General features: G+C 49.7%; 1 protein-coding gene across 1 annotated transcript in view; it reads left to right on the plus strand.

Annotated features, from left to right (window-relative positions):
• Positions 1 to 4,068: 4,068 nt before the first annotated feature.
• LOC144258649 (uncharacterized) overlaps positions 4,069 to 18,464 on the plus strand; it is a 164,018-nt gene continuing 149,622 nt past the window's right edge. The window contains 4 exon segments of the mRNA XM_077806853.1: positions 4,069 to 4,137; positions 5,570 to 5,696; positions 6,305 to 6,418; positions 6,744 to 7,692. Of these exon segments, the coding sequence (XP_077662979.1) occupies positions 4,114 to 4,137; positions 5,570 to 5,696; positions 6,305 to 6,418; positions 6,744 to 7,692 (1,214 nt within the window). The 5' untranslated portion in view covers positions 4,069 to 4,113.

The raw sequence follows: 18,464 nt of genomic DNA on the forward strand, positions 1-18,464 counted from the left end.
TTAGATTTAGCTCATTTTTAAATCCTCACACAAATTAAAGTTTGCTATACAAGCTGTCACGGAGTCCCTGGGCGATGCTCTGGAACTGCTCCCCATGAAGCCAGTCAGGACTCTGGGGCAGTCGCCTTCCTGTGAGCAGACTGTCTGCAGGACACACAGCTCACACAGCTTCCACCTTCCTGGGTCTGACCTCGGAGCATTCAGCATCCTCTGCCACTCCGTGCACTTCCCACAGCGAGTCCGCTCAGGCGGGGCTCCTGGGGAAGCCAGAGGGTCCTGCACCCCAACTTTGCAGTCAGACGTGACTCTCAGCCAGCCAGTAAAACAGAAGGTTTATTAGACGACAGGAACATGGTCTAAAACAGAGCTTGCAGGTGCAGAGAACGGGACCCCTCAGCTGGGTCCATTTTGGGGGGCAGTGAGCCAGACAACCACGTCTGTACTTCACTCCATGTCCCAGCCAGCCCCAAACTGAAACTCCCTCCAGCCCCTCCTCCTCTGGGCTTTGTTCCTTTCCTGGGCCAGGTGGTCATCTGATTCCTTTGTTCTCCAACCCTTCAGCTCTCACCTTGGGGGGGGGGGGGGGAGCCCAGGCCATCAGTTGCCAGGAAACAGGGTGTTGGCCATTCTCTGTGTCCAGACTCCTGCACACACATGCCCTCTAGGGCTCTGCAATGATCATACACCCTTACTCCACCCCCTAGATACTTAAGAACTGCCTAGGGGAAACTGAGGCACCCCCACACTATTCAGAGGAAACATTAAGAACAGTCCCACTTCGTCACACAAGCCTACTGTGCAAACTCTGTTAATGAACTTCTCAAATGCAGGGCATTCATTTTGGGAGGCTTCTCATGTGTCAGATACTTCCTTCCTTCAAGGTATGCTCATGATCAGATAGAAGACAACTTCTTTCAGAACACACAATTCTATTCAATGAGGAACAAGAACACTCAGCTGTAGCTCTTGTGACTGAGAGTAGGAAGAGGTGAATTCCTACTTCTTTCATCCCAGGAAACACAGCACAAAAATTGGGTCGAACCATTAGTGATGATGATGATGATGAAGAAGTTGAAATCAAATCTTCATTTGTTCATCATGTGATATTCCACTCTGTGTTCATATTCTCTATTCTGTCCTGATCACATGGCAGCCCCGTTGCTGGGAGTGCCTCACTCCACTCAACTGTCGGTGTTTTATAAGACAGGCATCTGTAAAAGCAACGTAGAGGTTGATAGAATCCAAAAGTTGTTGTAGAGATGTAAGAATCAAGTCAATGTACTGTACTTGTCAGCTGGACAGTGCACTTAACATTGGCCCCCAGTTTGTACAATGTGGTAACTCTTGCTTAAAGAGAAAGTGTGATGTGACAGCCATGTTTGTTCCCATAAACTGTGGTGTGTCTCCAGCATTCTTAACACCTCTCTAAATTCTTCTCAAATTAGCTTTGGCAATGACTGGCTTATGAGGCTTTCTGCATGTCGATGCAGTCTAGAGGACTGGTGTTTTGCAGCCTTTTCACATAGTTTGTCAGCATTGGCTTTGCTGGTCAGTCTGGCAAACCAAGCTCCTCCACTTTTACTTTATAAATCCATGGAACACTCACATCTTGAATACTGTGTGCAAAGGTACAGAGAAGGTAACTAAAATGATGAGGAGTATGGAACAGCTTCCATAGGAGGAGAGATTAAAAAGACTGGACTTTTCAGCCTGAAAAAGAGAGGACTAAGAGGGAATATGATAGAGGTCTATAAAATCTTGACTGGTGTGGAGAAAGTGAATAAGCTCCCTCATGTAACCCAGAACAAGGGGTCACCAGTGACATTAATAGGCAGCAGGTTTAAAACAAACAAAAGGAAGGACTTCTTCACACAACGCACAGTCAACCTCTGGAACTGTTTGCCGGGGTAGGGGGGCGGGGAGAGAGGTTGTGAAGGCCAAAACTAGAACAGGATTCAAAAGAGACCGAGATCAGTTCATGGAGGATGTGTCCATCAATGGCTATTAGCCAGGATGGGCAGGGATGCAACCCCATGCTCTGAGAGCCTCTAGTTTTCCAGAAACTGGGAGTGGACGGCAGGGGATGGTCACTCAATAATTGCCTGTTCTGTTCATTCCCTTTGAAGCCTCTGGAGTTGGCCACTGACAGAAGACTGAGTACTGGGCTAGATGGACCCTTGGTCTGACCCAGTCTGGCCGTTCTTACGTTCTTGTGCAAAAATTAATTATAATAAAAATGTTTAGTACAGAAACTCCCAACACCAGCCAAAATTGATCACTTGGGCACCGCAGCTCTGTCTGCTGGATACCTCGGCAGAGTAGGTGAGTTCATGTAAATACAGTCTGGTCCTGAAGCCTTTCCCCTACCCCTGGCTCATCACTCGCTGTCAGGCGAGAGCTCATTCACACCTTGCTTACAAATCATCATTTTAAATGATAAGGTTGGCCAACATTGCCGAAACCAATGTGCCGACGTTGTCAGAAAAAACAATGGCTGTGTGAGGAAGCCAGTCTTTGTTCAGACTTTTCAAACCTATTATACTTTCAGGTACAAGTATTTGATCATACACTGTATGTGTATTTTAAAGTGTGCATTAATGTTTCAATTTCTATTCCAATTTCCAACCAATGACTAAATTGGCAACACTGCGGGTAACTGGTTGATCACTGCGGGGCGGGGAAAGAATGGGCGGGGGGGAGGGGGGGAAGGGAAGTCCCTGTTTCACTGAATTAAGTCTCCTGCAGCACCTTAGTAGGTTACATCAGACAGAGAGGAGCTCCAGTGGCTAGTCATTGGGATACCTGTGCCCTTAAGAACCCAGCCCTGGGAAACCCATGCTGACAGGAGCTGTCTGTGAGAGGAGAAATAAAAAAGACCCTCTCCCCCCCACACACCCTATTTTTGGAAACACTGGTGTCTCAGTCCACCGGGGTAACTCTTACCCTGTCTGCCCCTGCCTCTGCCAGGGTTTTACCCTCTGTCACCTTCTGGCAGCGCCTTACCCCTGGGCTTAACCCCAGCTCCTTCCCCCCCATCCCTGATTTTGCCCTTCAGTCCCTATCCTAACCCTGCTTCCAGCTGCTTGACCCTCCTGACCAATGAATTTTTGCCCCCTGCTCAGAATCTGGCCAACACCTCCCTCCTCCGATTTGCCCCCTTTCCTCCTTTTTAACCCCTGTAAAAACAGTCTGCAGAATCTTATGGGTAATAAGGGCAGGGTGAAGGGCAGTGACTTCAGCAGATGTTACTGAGTGTGCTCAGTTCACGTCAGCATGCTCAGTGCACCCTAAGTAGCAAATTCCTACAGGGAGCAGTTTCTGCTCCTCCACATGGCAGGAAAGTGACACTGCACAAAGGGCCCCTTTCAGGGACCTGCTGGCGAGTTTGAAGTACAGGAGGGAGGGGCTCCCCGTGTGTCTGTGAGTCCCAGAGCTGCTGTCCTCATGGATACTGCTAGGGTTCAAACCCCTGTTAGCAGTGTCAGTGGCTGATCTCCCTAAGGAGAGCAAAGGCCCACGTCAATGGAGCAGTCACCAGTTCTCCAGGGAGAGGGAAGATGATAAAAAGGGAGAATGGAGAGACTGGAAGGAGCAGCAGGAAGAGAAGTTCCCAGATCTGCCCAGATCCATTCCCTGCATTATCCCGGGCAGACTGACTCTCCTGAGCACAAGGAAAGGAGCTGAGAGAGGAAAAGCCAGTTGCTGACTGCCTGGAATCACTGCGTTGCTTGTAGAGTGGAGGGACAGGCGCTGCCTTTGGGGACAGTGTCAGAGGGAATCCCCAAAAGTGGCTTTTCTGGTTCTGCTCTTTTTCCAGCATTTGGCTCAGAGACACTGTTACAGGGAGAGTTTCAAAGTGTCCTGGTGGGTTCAGTTCTGCTGGGAGGGGGCTGGCCTGGGTGGTAATAACCTAACTGGGTTTCTTCCCAGCATGGCAAAGTCCAGAGCGTCTGACTCAAGAGAAAGAGTCTGCGGGGGGGGGAATCGGGGTGCGAAATGGACTCAAGCCCCTTTTGAAACCTCCCCCATCGTCCCTCTCACCCTGACAGGCTGAGGAATCACGTCCAGATTTCGCTCCAGATCAACCCATCTTCCAGGAGAAAGGGAAGGAAAATGGCCATGATGGAGCCAGCTCAGGTAGGGGATTTTAAGGGAGCTGCTGGGGGGAGGAAAGGAAGGGAGAGGCAGGGAGGAAACAGGGTGTGATAAACCTGCTGTTAGGGGGCTTATTCCTTCACCCACTTACTTCCCTGGTCCTTCTCGCATGAACAGAGACCAACAATACCCGAAGTCCAAAGGTGCAAACAATTCAATGTTTATTGGGGTGAACTTCCAGCAAGCATGCTTCCAGTTTCCTTCTTTAGTGTCCCCCTTCCCAGCTCTGACACCACAGAGCCTTGCCTGTGTCCCTGTTCCCATTCCTGCCCTTAGCCAAACATGATTGCAGTTTCCCCACCCCCCCCCACTCACTTCCTGATTGACTGCAGACTAGATAGTAAAACTTGAGTTCTGCTTAGCTATACCTTAACCAATCATTTTCCTGAAATTTAACTAACCAATCCTAACATATTGTAACATGAGTATGTAACCAATTATATCGTGCCACCTTAATTAGTTTACACCCAGCAAAATTAATTATACAGCAGACGAAACAATCTCAGAACCAGACAGAGACCATGCAAATAAACAATAGCAAAGTGGGAACTATAATGACAAAACAATAGAGAAGTGAGGATTTCACATCCCAGCTATTGATAAGTGGGTTCTTGCCAGACAGGATGCTATCAAACTAAGTTTCCTTTTACATTTTGTAGGCACTTCCCTTTCTCTGGAGGCGATGGGCACTATCAGGACAGGATTGTATTCCTAACAGCCCAATAGCACCTTATTTCAATGTGACTAGGTTGAAATGTGAGGAGGTGACCGGTCGCTTCCCGGCTTAAGGCTGCCTCTGCTGCTTAGCCAAAGGCCTTAGCCTAAGCACAGGGCCTCAGACTGTCACAGTAAGAGAAGGCCCTTCCACCCGCAGACAGTGATTTTGATTCTTTCTTTTATACCACTAGAACTAGCCAAGTAATAAGAATACACCTAAATTCTTAGAGTATCGGCCTTTACAGCCAGGCCTGCATATCTGCATCCTCACACCTGCTGCTTTTCTGAATAGGCCCATTGGCAGCAGGGGAACTTTCCTCATTTATGAAACAGGAAACAGGGCTTGGAACATTTTCCAGACTCCCAGTGCTGGAGCCTGACTCCACTGGCCAGAGGCTGCTGTGAAATACGAAGGGAAGCTGTCGGGATTCCTGTCCCTGGCTCAGAGCTCTGCTTCCCGTATCTGCCTGTGGCTGGCAGGCGTGTGGGAAATGAGAAGACCCTGCCCTGCTCTGTGTGCTGGGGGGACAAGGAGCTCTCACCTTCTCCCACCCCCTGAAGCCACATGGCTGCTGCAGGGTGGGAGAGGGATTCTGCTTCTCTGGCCCTCCCAGAGCTTTTTTTTCTTCCTTTCCCGTGACTAGTGGGATTGTGGCTGGAGCAGCAGGTGCTGAGTGGGGGACTTTTGTTGTTCCAGATGCCGGTGACCTTCGAGGAGGTGGCTGTGTATTTCACCCAGGGGCAGGGGGCTCTCCTGGACCCCGGTCAGAGAGCCCTCTACAGGGACATCATGCAGGATAACTACGAGACGGTGACCTCGCTGGGTAAGCGATTCCTGTTCCCTCGGTTATTAGAAAGTGTAGGGCCTGCATTTCTGACTCTGGTTACGTTCTTCCCTGGTCAGTTAGATTGGAGGAGAATTTGTCCCATAGTCCACAGTTGCGGCGAGAGAGACTTGCATCTCTGTACCCTCTCCAATGGGACCACAGTGTCAAAACCTAATGGACATGCGAAACCATTCCCACCCACCTCCAGCTTTCAGTGGGGCAGAACTCATGAAGTGTCCTGTCTATTATTTTTCATTCACACACAGCATCTCTGTTCATCTCCCTCCTTGGGTCTAGCTCTCGCCATGGGGAGGGCTCTGGGCTCTGCAGGTTTAGAAGGAGGCAGGGGTTTAACTCTAGAGCTGTGTGTTTGTCAGCAAGGCCCGCAGAATGCACAGATCCTGCAAACTCCTAGTGAGGGTGTGACAATTCCCCTCACCTCCCCAGATGTCTGCCTCTCCCAAGGGGGCTCAGTGACCATGTTCCCGTCCCCTTGGATTCCACGTTCCCCCAGCACAGCATTGGGACATGGAATGCCCTTTGTGACAGACTCTCTCTCAATCCTCCATGCACCCTGATCTGGTCTGATTTCACCCCCTGTGCAGGGTTTCCCATTCCCAAGCCTGAGCTGATCGCCCAGCTGGAATGAGGGGAAGAGTTGTGGGTCCCGGATCTCCAGGCCTCTGAGGAAAGAGAGATCCCGAGAGGCACCCGCACAGGTGAGGACTGACACAGAAACCATGTGGTGAATGAAGGAAAAAGTTGAGAATCCCAAATGTGTGGTGTGAGTAAGCGCCCTCTGTTCTTCCTCATCTCAGCCAGGGCAGGGCCGTAGTCAGCAGATATCGCTCACGCCATTCCACCCACCCTGTGAGCTGCTGGAGCTTCCTTCCCAACTTTCCTTCCCTGTGAGTGTTTGGGTGGGAAGTGGAGTCAAAATCCAATTGCTGATTCTTCACAACTTTAGTGTGTTGGGTTTTCCCTCTGTGCTATTCCTCTTTCTCCCCAGCACGATGACTCCTGTCTGGATTGTCTCTCTCCCAGCAGGTGCTAAGAGAGTGAGTGAGAGTGAAGATGGGAATCATCATGAGGACGTTCCTGGGGAAGTTGATGAATCTATTACAGGTGGTGGAGGACACAAGGATCCCACAGCCCAGCAGAGAAATCCCAATGAAGAGAAACCCTATCGGTGCCTCGACTATGGGAAAGGATTCATTCTGAGATCACACCTTGTGACACATCAGACAATCCACACAGGAGAGAAACCCCTTCAATGCTTGGACCATGGCGAAAGCTTCATTAATCGCTCAGACCTGAATAACCATGGGAGAAGCCACACAGGCGAGAAACCCTCTCAATGCCTCAAGTGCTGGAAATCTTTCTACTCAAAGTCAGCACTAATTAGACATCAGAGAACCCACACAGGAGAGAGACCCCATAAGTGCTTAGACTGTGGGAAAAGTTTCAAACAGAGATCTACCCTCGTTTCACATCAGGGAATCCACACAGGAGAGAGACCTTATAAATGCCTCTGCTGCGGAAATGGTTTCCTTTGGAAGTCAGACCTTATAAGACATCAGAGAATCCACACAGGTGAGAGACCCCATAAGTGCTTAGACTGTGGGAAAAGTTTCACACAGAAATCAGGCCTTGTTACACATCAGAGAATCCACACAGGAGGAAGATCCCATAAGTGCTTAGACTGTGGGAAAAGTTTCATATGGAGGTCAGGCTTCATTAATCATTGGAGAATCCACACAGGAGAGAGACCCCATAAGTGCTTGGACTGTGGGAAAAGTTTCATATGGAGGTCAGGCCTTGTTAATCATTGGAGAATCCACACAGGAGAGAGACCCCATAAGTGCTTGGACTGTGGGAAAAGTTTCACATGGAGATCATCCCTTGTTCATCATTGGAAAATCCACACAGGAGAGAGACCCCATAAGTGCTTGGATTGTGGGAAAAGTTTCACACTGAGATCACACCTCATTAAGCATGGGAGAATCCACACAGCATTTAAACTTCTGTGACCCATGGCCAGAAAGGGTGAAGCAACTTGCAGGCTAATTGATCTAGGTTCAACCTTTAGAAACATACTTCTAAGTGTGTAAACGGTATTTAGGGCCATTGCATGTTCTATAGGCTTGAGCTTTGAAATGTAAACTTGTATTCCTAAAGAATTGGAAGATGGTAACCATAGTAGTCTCTGTTTACCTGTGTCTTGTTAGAGGTTAACAATGTAATCAGACAGTTCCTCTCTAGGGCTGTATTCTGTTAACTTGGAGATCAAAAGGAAATATTAACATTTAGATAAAAGTTAGGTGTAATAATGTCCTTGTCTGCATGTCTCTTTAAAGTTTGTGGTAAACAGTCCATGAACTACTTAATGGATAATCACCTTCTGTTAATCCCTGTAGTTAATTGCCGGTGATGTTTAGGAATTACAAGGTTATTTCAAAAGCCTATTTTTCACCCCAGGACTGCGTTCCATCGAGAGGCTGCAAAAATCTGTATAAAAACTCTTGGGACCTGATCCTTTTCTCTCAGATCTTCTCAAGCTTTATTCAGAGGGAGTTTGAGTCGTAAGACTGAGATCTCCAGTCCCATCTGGACTGCCTTGATAGTGAACTGCCCTGATTTTGACATTAGACTAGAACGGGGGTGGGCAAACTTTTTGGTCTGAGGGCCACATTGGGGTGTCAAACTGTATCGAGGGCTGGGTAGGGAAGGCTGTGCCCCCAAATAGCCTGGCCCCTGCCCCCTATCCGCCCCTTCCCACTTCCTGCCCCCTGACTGCAAGCCTCAGAACCCCTGACCCATCCACCTCACCCTGCTCCTTGTCCCCTGACCACCCCGACCCAGGACTCCTGCCCCAAATTGCCCTCCCCCGGACCCCACCCCCTATTCAACCCCCCTTTCCTGACTCCCCCCCGAGCCCTATCCACACCCCCACCCCCTGACAGGCCCCCCAGGACCCCACCCCCATCCAACCCCTCTCCCGCTCCCTGTCCCCGGACTGCCCCGACCCCTATCCACACCCCCACCCCCTGACAGGCCCCTCGGGACTCCCATGCATGTCCAACCCCCCCTGTTCCTCGACCCCTGACCGCCCCACCCCAGAACTTCTGCCCCATCCAACCGTTCCCTGTCCCCTGACCACCCCCCCCGAACGTCTGTTGCCCCCACCATCGCTCCCTTACCATGGCGCTCAAAGCGGGGCCATGCCGGGAGCTTGGGGGCCTGGCAGGATGGTCCCGCAGGCCATAGTTTGCTCACATCTGGACAAGAACCTGATGAAATGATTCGAAAAAGGACCCTTCAATTCTAAAGCACCATCCCTGCAGTGAAACTGCCCTAAGGACTCTATTCATGTCTGTGTGTATAATGATCAAGACTCTCTCTTTTCTTCTTTTAATAAGTGTTACTTTAGTTAATAAGAATTGGCTGTAAGCATGTATTTGGGTAAGAACTGAAGTATTCCTTAACTTCTTGGGTAATGTATCCGATCCTTTCGGGTTGGCTGAACTTTTTAGATGATGAACAAGATTTTCAGTAATCTGCATTATATTTAACTGGGCTGTCTGGGCAGGAGCCCAAGGCTGGGTGTCTTTAATGCAGGGGTAGTCAATAGGCAGACATGGGCCAAATCTAGACAACCAGATGCTTTCGAATGGAACCCTGAAATGTTTTTATTTCTCTATTATCATTACTGTTGTGGTTTCTTTATTATTATTTTCTCTGGAGTGTGGACTTTGTCTATAGCTTGACAAGGAAATTTTGACCTTGAAAAAAAGAATTGGCTACCTGTGCTTTCAGGGAACTGTGTTTTGGCTTCTGGGTAACCAGTAAGATAGGTATAGAAGGTGTTTTGTTGCTGGTTTGGTGAATCTAAGTATTGGAATGTCCACCAGTTTGGGGGATTGTCTGCCCCATGCTTTGCAGTTTGTCCTAATTGATCAAGTTCAGCGTGCTGCTCCCAGAGCATCAGGCATCTGCAAATCTGCACAGGGAAGTAACCTCTGAGATGTTCTCAGTGTGGAAAATGCTCCAAATGAATGTCCACAGTGGACATCAGAGACGCCTCCATTTCCTCATTCCCACACACATCAGGGGCATTTGGCTCCCAAGGACCCAGCTGCCCATCACTCGGGTAAGGATCCAGCAGCAGCCGAGCATCAGCTGGTCAGTGACCCTCTGGCTCTGCCTGGCCTCAGCAAACCACAGACAAAGGAGCAGAAGCCCTGATCAGCCCCTCCTCCCTGCTGCAGCCCTGGCTGCTGAGCTGATGGGCCACAGGTGGGGGAAGGGAGAGAGAGAAACTTCTCCAGCTGCTTCCTCTGCCTGGCTAAAGTTCCCCCCTCTCCCTTCCCCTCCCAGCCGGGATCTCCCTGCCATGGAGATGAGGAGAAGGACTGTCATAACCATACAGCTAAGGGTAGCCTAGAATTCCTCCTTACCTGTAAGGGGTTAAAAAGCTTAAGTAACCTGGCTAGCACCTGACCAAGAAAAAACAATGAGGGGAGAAGATATTTTCAAATCTGAGGGGAGAGAAGGCTTTTTTGTCTGTGTGATGCCTCTGCTGGACAGATCAAGGAAGCAAGCAATCCAACTCCTATAGAGTTAGTAAGTAATTTAGCTAGAAGATGCGTTCGATTTTCTTTTCTTTTTGGCTTGTGAAATTCTCTGTGCTGGAGGGAATGTGCATTTCTGTTTTGGGTTTTTTTTTTTGGTAACTTTAAGGTTTTGCCTAGAGGGGGATTCTTTATGTGTTGAAGCTAATTGCCTGTGAGATTATCTTCCATCCTAATCTTACAAGGCTAGTTCTTTGTTTTGTTTTGTTCTTCTAATAAAGTTCTGTTGTTTTTAAAAAAATCTGATTGGGGTTTTTAGGGTCCTAAAAACCCAAGGCTGGTCTGTGCTCATCTTGTTTATTCTCAAGCCTCCCCAGGAAAGGGGGTGTAAGGCTTGGGGGGATATTTTGGGGGAACAGGAACTCCACAGACATGCCGCTTTGACAAGGAGCTGCACGCTATCCTCTGGGGTGATGCCGTGCCACCCCTGAGCCCCATGGGTACCGGAGGAGTTGGAGTCATGGGCCACCGCAGCCAACCCTGAGGATGAGAATGGGAGACAGGCGAGCAGGGGGTCGATTTTCAGATTCAGGCTTAAATGCAGCTGGAGCTGTCTGGAGAAGAGCTCTGGTAAATATCTTCAACCCCCCTGGAGTTTTTATAGCATATTGGAGGAGGGCATGGGGGGCTCTGGGAAATACTCTATAAGAATTTAAGCCCTGATCAGATTAAACTCTGAGTTCTAATCTATAATGGAATGAGACTAATAAAGAAATAACACCGCCTTCATTCTGGGGTTTACATACACACTAACTCCTCACTTAAAGTCGTGCCCAGCTGTGGCCTACCTTATGCTCCTGGGCAGCCTCCTCTATAGGGACCACCCTGTGAGCGCGGTGAGCCTGGGACTCCCTGCAGATCACACAGATGAGCATTTGGTCCTGGTTACAGAAGAGTTTGAAAGGCTCCTGGTGCACATTGCACAAATCTCCTCCTCGTGCTGCTGCTGGGACATTCAGCTGCTTGGCTATTTCTACAAAGTTCCCCAGTTGTCTGTCCGGCCTTAGGGTCCTCTAGGGAAAGGTCTCTCTGCACTGAGGGCAGGAGATGTCTGTATTTGGTCCCTCCCAGAACTCGGTGATGCAGGCTTGGCAGAAATTGTGCCCACAATCTAAAGACACTGGATCCTTAACAAAACCTCAAGGTATGTCTACACTACGAAATTAGGTCGAATTTGTAGAAGTCGGTTTTGTAGAAAGCGGTTTTATACGGTTGATTGTGTGTGTCCCCAGGCAAGTGCTCTAAGTGCCTGTAGTCGGCGGAGTGTGTCCACAGCACCGAGGCACCGTCGACTTGCGGAGCGTTGCACCGTGGGGGGCTGTCCCGCCGTTCCCGCAGTCTCCGCCGCCCATCTCAATTCTGGGTAGAAATCCCAGCACCTGATGGGGCCAAAACATTGTCGCAGGTGGTTCTCGGTACATATCATCAGGCCCCCCTTCCCTCCCTCCCTCCCTCCGTGACAGCAAGGGCAGACAATCGTTTCGCACCTTTTTTCTTGAGTTACCTGTGCAGATGCCATACCACGGCAAGCATGGAGCCCGCTCAGCAAACCGTCACTGTATGTCTCCTGCGTGCTGGCAGACGCGGTACGGCATTGCTACACAGCAGCAGATTATTGCCTTTTGGCAGCAGACAGTGCAGTATGACTGGTAGCCGTCGTCGACATAGTCCTGGGTGCTCTTTTAATCGGGAGCCTGAGCAAACATGGGAGTGACTCAGCCAGGTCATTTCCCTTTTAAGTTTCATCTCGTGGCGATTCAGTCCTACAGGCAGTGCACTGTCTTTTAACCTCCAGCCAACAGAAGATGATGGCCAGTAGTCATACTTCAGCATCTTCTGCCGAGCACCCAGGAGATGACGATGGCTAGTGGTCGTACTGCACAGTCTGCTGCCAGCAAGATGTATAAAGATAGATGAAGTGGCTCAAAACAAGAAATAGACCAGATTTGTTTTGTATTCATTTTCTCCTCCCTCCCTCCTTCCCTCTGTGAAATCAATGGCCTGCCAAACCCAGTTTTGAGTTCTATCTTTGAGGTTTTGAGTTCTATCCTTGAGGGGGCCATTCAGTTTCTCGCAAAGCCACCCCCTTTGTTGATTTTAATTCCCTCTGCTGATGAGCTCTGGCCAGCGTGGCAAGCTGCAGGTGACCATGCAAACAGGAAATGAGATTCAAAAGTTCGCAGGCCTTTTCCTGTCTACCTGGCCAGTGCATATGAGTTGAGAGTGCTATCCAGAGCGGTCACAATAGAGCACTCTGGGATAGCTCCCGGATGCCAATACTGTCTAATTGCGTCCACAGTACCCCAAATTCGACCCGGCAAGGCCGATTTAAGCGCTAATCCCCATGTTGGGGGTGGAGTAAGGAAATCGATTTTAAGAGCCCTTTAAGTCGAAAAAAAGGGCTTCATCGTGTGGACGGGTGCAGGTTTACATCGCTATAACGCAGCTAAATTTGACCTAAACTCCTAGTGTAGACCAGGGCTCAGACAGATGGAGCAAGTAGCTTCATCTCAGAGGCTCTTCAAAGGATTCACGGCTGCAGCCATGGCTCTTTGCAGACAGTGTAACAGGGTAAGTTTCATTTCCTGCCAGACCCAGCAAGCAGCCTTGTAAAGCAGATTGTTAATGTTATGTTGTTACCTTGCTGATCAATTAGAGAACATGCTCATTTAAAGTTGTGCAATGCTCCCTTATAACGTCCTTTGGCAGCTGCCTGCTTTGTCCACTGCTTGCAGGGAGAGCAGCCCGTTGCAGCTAGCTGGTGGGGGCTTGGAACCAGGGTGGACTGGCAGCCCCCCTATCAGCTCCCTGTTCCCCTAAGTTCCTAGTGTGGCAGCCGCCCAGCAGGCTATCAATTGCTAGAAGTTCAGCTGTCCCTCCTCCCACTGCCATATGCTGCTCCTGCCCTCTGCCTTGGAGCTGCTCCCCAGAGCCTCCTGCTTGCTGTGCTGAGGGAGGGGAGGGGAACTAATGTCAGGGTGTCCCCCTGCACCCCACTTACCCCATCTCCATAGAATGTGTGTGTGGTGGTGGGGGAGACACGACAGGGCTCAGGATGGAGGGAGCTTCCTGGATGCAGCTCCCATCTCAACCTGCCGATCTTCTTAAAAAGGCAATGTACTTAGAGTGGGGTCAGAGTACTTAAAGGGGCAAAGTGCACCTCTCTCTCACACACGGCGTGTGTCTCTGTCTGCCATGCTGTCTCCCTTCCCTCCATTGGTGCTGCCTTGTAGCGTGTGAGGCTACATTAACAGCAATGTGTTAACCCTTGAGGGCTCAGCCGAGTGTTAGTTCATCATTTAGCAGTAAGGCATTCCCTGGGAAATATCCCTTCCTCGTCCACCCTCTAACTTCACCACCTCAACCAAGCTTCACAACCATCATAGCTGTGAACAGCATTAAATTGTTTGTTTAAAACTTAGTGTGTGTGTGTGTGTGTGTACAGTCTTTTGTCTGGTGAAAATAATTTCCCTGGAACCTCACCTCCCCCCCCCTCCCCATTTACATTCATTCTTATGGGGAAACTGGATTCGCTTAACATCATTTTGCTTACAGTTGCATTTTTCAGGAACATAACTACAACGTTAAGAGAGGAGTTACTACACTCGCTCCAAGGTTTAATGCTGTAGAACACATTTCCCAATCACAAAGGTACTTTATTTGTGTCCAAATTTAAATTAGAAATGTCACACTCATAGCAAATGGTAACAGGAATGCCCCCGTCTGTCATAATGTGCTGCCCCTGGACCAGAGCATGAGGAAAGGGAGAGGTAGCACTACTGTGATAGGGGAACCCATATCATCACACTTTGTTACCCAAAAATCCACACAGTCCGCAGGTCTGTAGGTATCTGAGACATTGGCGGTCGTGTGTCAGCCCCCAGAAATCATTTCTTAAAAATGAAAAGCCAGCAAAAAGGTGGAACTGGAGAAGAAATAGGGAAAAACCCGTTCCACATCCCCTCAGCCACAGCCAGAGAGGGATAGATCCTCATCTTTCCGCAAGTCCTGCTCCACACAGAGACGCTAGCCAACCACCATCTGATATCTGGAGACTCAGTGGCTCAGTTTGGAGCAGATTTTTGTGTGTCAGAAAAGCTGGTGGCATCTCAGACTGGACCTCGATGAGAGCAAAGAGTCTTCTTCCTACAAACCACAATTTCTGCATTCAGTTTTTTCAAGCGGGTCCATTTGCCTCACAGATGGAGGTGGCATCCCATAATTCCTCACTGGATGGCCAGGGCCACTCTGAACCTAGCTCCGGGCTCCCATGCTCTGGGTGTCTGTTCCCGATGAAGAGCTGGAAGCAGAAACTTCTCCGATTTTTGCTGCGGTACAGAGAGAGAAGACAATTATTTAGAGGTGGCTTTACCTGTTGGGAACCCCAGCTAGGGAAGGCGGATGGGAATTCAGCTGTGGATTTCCCCCCGCCATGCCCCCTCATGGACCCAAAACTAAGCTCTGTACAGAAACCCCCAGTCCTGACAATGGGCAGGCCTCCAGGAGAGAGCATAACAACCCTACGCACCATCTCCCGGTGCTCCGGGTACAGGCCTGCACTCCTGTCCCCAGAGTCATGCTAAGGGGCACACAGTGCATGCTGGGACGCTGGCCGAGCTTTGCCCTGGGGGGTGACCTTTGGATGCTGTTTCCGCTCTTTGGGGTTCCCTGGGTTTTGAGCGAAGGCAGCGCGTGTGTCAGAGATTCCCGGGGAGCCGGGGAAGGATGATGGCTGGGGCGGCCCCGCAGATTTCCACAGGCCCAGGAATTGTCAGGCCTAGAGTAAACAGCAATCGGCGCTCATCTTCAGTCACTACTCCCCTCCCACTATGATGCACTGGGGCATCTGGGCCCTGTACCCCAGATTTACTCACTGGCTGCCAGAGCGTAGCTGGGTCTCCATGGGCCTGAAACACAAGCAGAGAATGAGGATCAGTGCAGGGGAGCAGGGTAACCCCTCCCCCATGGTGACCCCGACTCCCCCTTCCCCAGAAACAAGGCTCTCCGTGACCCCGATTGCACCACGCTGAGGCCAGCCCTACCCCAGTGACCCCCCACACAATAAGATGCCCAGTCAACCACAGAGCCCACTCTGCCCCCAGCAGGACCAGGCTACTGTGATCAACGCTGCCCCACCTCTCTTTGGGGGTGGGAGGACCCATTCACCCTTGGCTGGCTGGGCTGCCCCATTCCCGAGCCGCCCTCGCATACATCCCAGCTCCACAGGGACCAACTGTAACCTGCTGATTTTCCCCTCCACAGGGTAACACTTGCTCCTACAGCTCCAGCCAGAATCAGCGCAGCCAGGGCAATGGAGGCCAGGACCCAGAGGGGCAGGGAGCCCTTCTTCCCAGGGGCTGTGGGACGGAGAAGGACTCAGGTCAGCGAGGGGAGTACCCACTGGACCATCCTCCTGGGTCAGCCACAGGCCTTTGCCTTGAACCTCTCCCCAAGGGCCTATACAGAGACCTGGCCTCCAGAGGAGAGGAAAGTCTGAGGCAGGAGGCGGACAGGGATGGGGCACAAGACCGGGCACTCTGCCAGGCACTGCCAGCCATACACGCCACACAGTTGCTGAGCCTTTCACTTGTAATAACATCAGCCGGTGGAACTCACCGTCACTGGATGCCACCATGGCCAGAAAATCAGATTCTCTGAGGGATCGGCCATTTCTGTGGATCACACAAATCCCCAGACTAGAAGAGTTCACACTCATGATGGGCAGGGATATTGACCCTTCTGCTACAGGGGCTCACCCTATCTCTGAAACTCCAAGAGGGCTGTGCCCCCACCCCCCGCCATTCGCCCCACCCTTACTCCAGACAAGCGCAGGCTCTGCCAGGCTGCTGTGCTCTACCCGGCAGGCATAGCGGTGCCTGTCCTCCTCCTGCAGGGAGATCTCAAGAGACGACTGCATGTAGTAGGTGCCGTCAGCGTTGGGCAGGATCCCGCTGGACTCTTTCTCCACCAGGATGTCTTTTCCATCCTGCATCCAGGAGATGTGGATGGGATGTGGGTAAGAACCCCTGGTGTGGCAGGAGAGGGTGATGGAGCCATCGGGGGCATCTCTGCGGGAAACTGAGACCTTGGGGTGCACTGGGAGGAGACACAGGGCGTTAGCCAGACACCAGGGGCTGGAACCATGTAATAGAACAGGTAAAGGCCCTGCAGAGTGTCTGATAGACTTTAAGGTTAGAAGAGACCATTGTGGTCATCTAGTCTGACCTCCTGCACATTGCAGGCCACAGAACCTCACCCACCTGCTCCTGGAACTGACCCCTAACCTCTGCCTGAGTGACTGGAGTCCTCAAATCATGATTTAAAGATTTCAAGTTACAGAGAATTCACCACTGTCATAAATATAAAGGGAAGGGTAAACCCCTTTGAAATCCCTCCTGGCCAGGGGAAAGCTCCTCTCACCTGTAAAGGGTTAAGAAGCTAAAGGTAACCTCGCTGGCACCTGACCAAAATGACCAATGAGGAGACAAGATACTTTAAAAAGCTGGGAGGAGGGAGAGAAACAAAGGGTCTGGGTCTGTCTGTATGCTGTGCTTGGCCAGGGATAGACCAGGAATGGAGTCTTAGAACTTTTAGTAAGTAATCTAGCTAGATATGTGTTAGATTATGATTTCTTTAAATGGCTGAGAAAAGAATTGTGCTGAATAGAATAACTATTTCTGTCTGTGTATCTTTTTTGTAACTTAAGGTTTTGCCTAGAGGGGTTCTCTATGTTTTTGAATCTAATTACCCTGTAAGATATCTACCATCCTGATTTTACAGGGGGGATTTCTTCATTTCTATTTACTTCTATTTTCTATTAAAAGTCTTCTTGTAAAAAACTGAATGTTTTTTCATTGTTCTCAGATCCAAGGGTTTGGGTCTGTGGTCACCTATGCAAATTGGTGAGGCTTTTTATCCAACATTTCCCAGGAAAGGGGGTGTGCAAGTGTTGGGAGGATTGTTCATTGTTCTTAAGATCCAAGGGTCTGGGTCTGTAGTCACCTAGGCAAATTGGTGAGGCTTTTTACCAAACCTTGTCCAGGAAGTGGGGTGCAGGGTTTTGGGAAGTATTTTGGGGGGAAAGACGTGTCCAAACAGCTCTTCCCCAGTAACCAGTATTAGTTTTGTGGTGGTAGCGGCCATTCCAAGGACCACGGGTGGAATACTTTGTACCTTGGGGAAGTTTTGACCTAAGCTGGTAAAGATAAGCTTAGGAGGTTTTTCATGCAGGTCCCCACATCTGTACCCTAGAGTTCAGAGTGGGGGAGGAACCTTGACATGGTGGCATAGTGGTGGGATTAACCTGAAATCATTTTGAGATCCAGTTGAGATTTTTTGAACTAGAAATACAGATTTTAAAAAGAAATTATTTTTTCCTTTGGAAAGGAAGTCCAGAAAGCAGTTGAAACTGAAAGCAGATTGTTTTTTCTCTGCTTTGTGGCCAAGCAGAGACAAAAGGGGATTATCTTGTGAATTGCAGGTTTTCTTTGCCTGGAGGCAAGGTACTTAACTCCTGCAGGGAAATTCACAGTCTTCCAACCCAGAGGTTTTTTTTTTCTTTTCTTCCTAAAAGTAAATAGGGGGTGTGTGTTCTACCCATTTGCTTTTTCTTTGGGCTGGGTAAGCAGGTTTCCAAGTAGTTGGAGGTTTTTTGCTTTAAGTTGGGCCCAGAGCAGAGACAAGGGAATTGTCTTTTTCTGTAGGCTGACAATCACTATCAGAGAATAGGTATTCTATTCCAGCACAGCAAAATTTTACAGCCAAGTTTTGTTTGTTTATTTCTAAACCTCGGGTGTAAAGTTAGTTAAAAACAGAGAGGTTAGAATGACCAAATCCTCAGCTCGACTACAGCTGGAATTAGCCAAATTTCAGGCTGAGGAAAGACAAAGGGAACATGAAAGACAGATAGAACTCATGCGGCTGGAGAAGGAGGTACAGGAGGCTGCCCACAAGAGGGAAATGGAGGCAAGGAAGCATGTGGAGGAGGAGAAGGAAAAAGAGAGGAAGCATGTGGAGGAGGAGAAGGAAAAAGAGAGGAAGCATGTGGAGGAGGTGGAGAGGATAAAGGCCCAGCAGAATATACCAACAAACCCTAGCAATCCTTCTCCAGGTACCACTTCCCATCCCAGAAAGT

Source organism: Eretmochelys imbricata, unplaced genomic scaffold (genome assembly GCF_965152235.1).
Source record: "Eretmochelys imbricata isolate rEreImb1 unplaced genomic scaffold, rEreImb1.hap1 Scaffold_29, whole genome shotgun sequence".
Classification (NCBI taxonomy): Eukaryota; Metazoa; Chordata; order Testudines; family Cheloniidae; genus Eretmochelys; species Eretmochelys imbricata.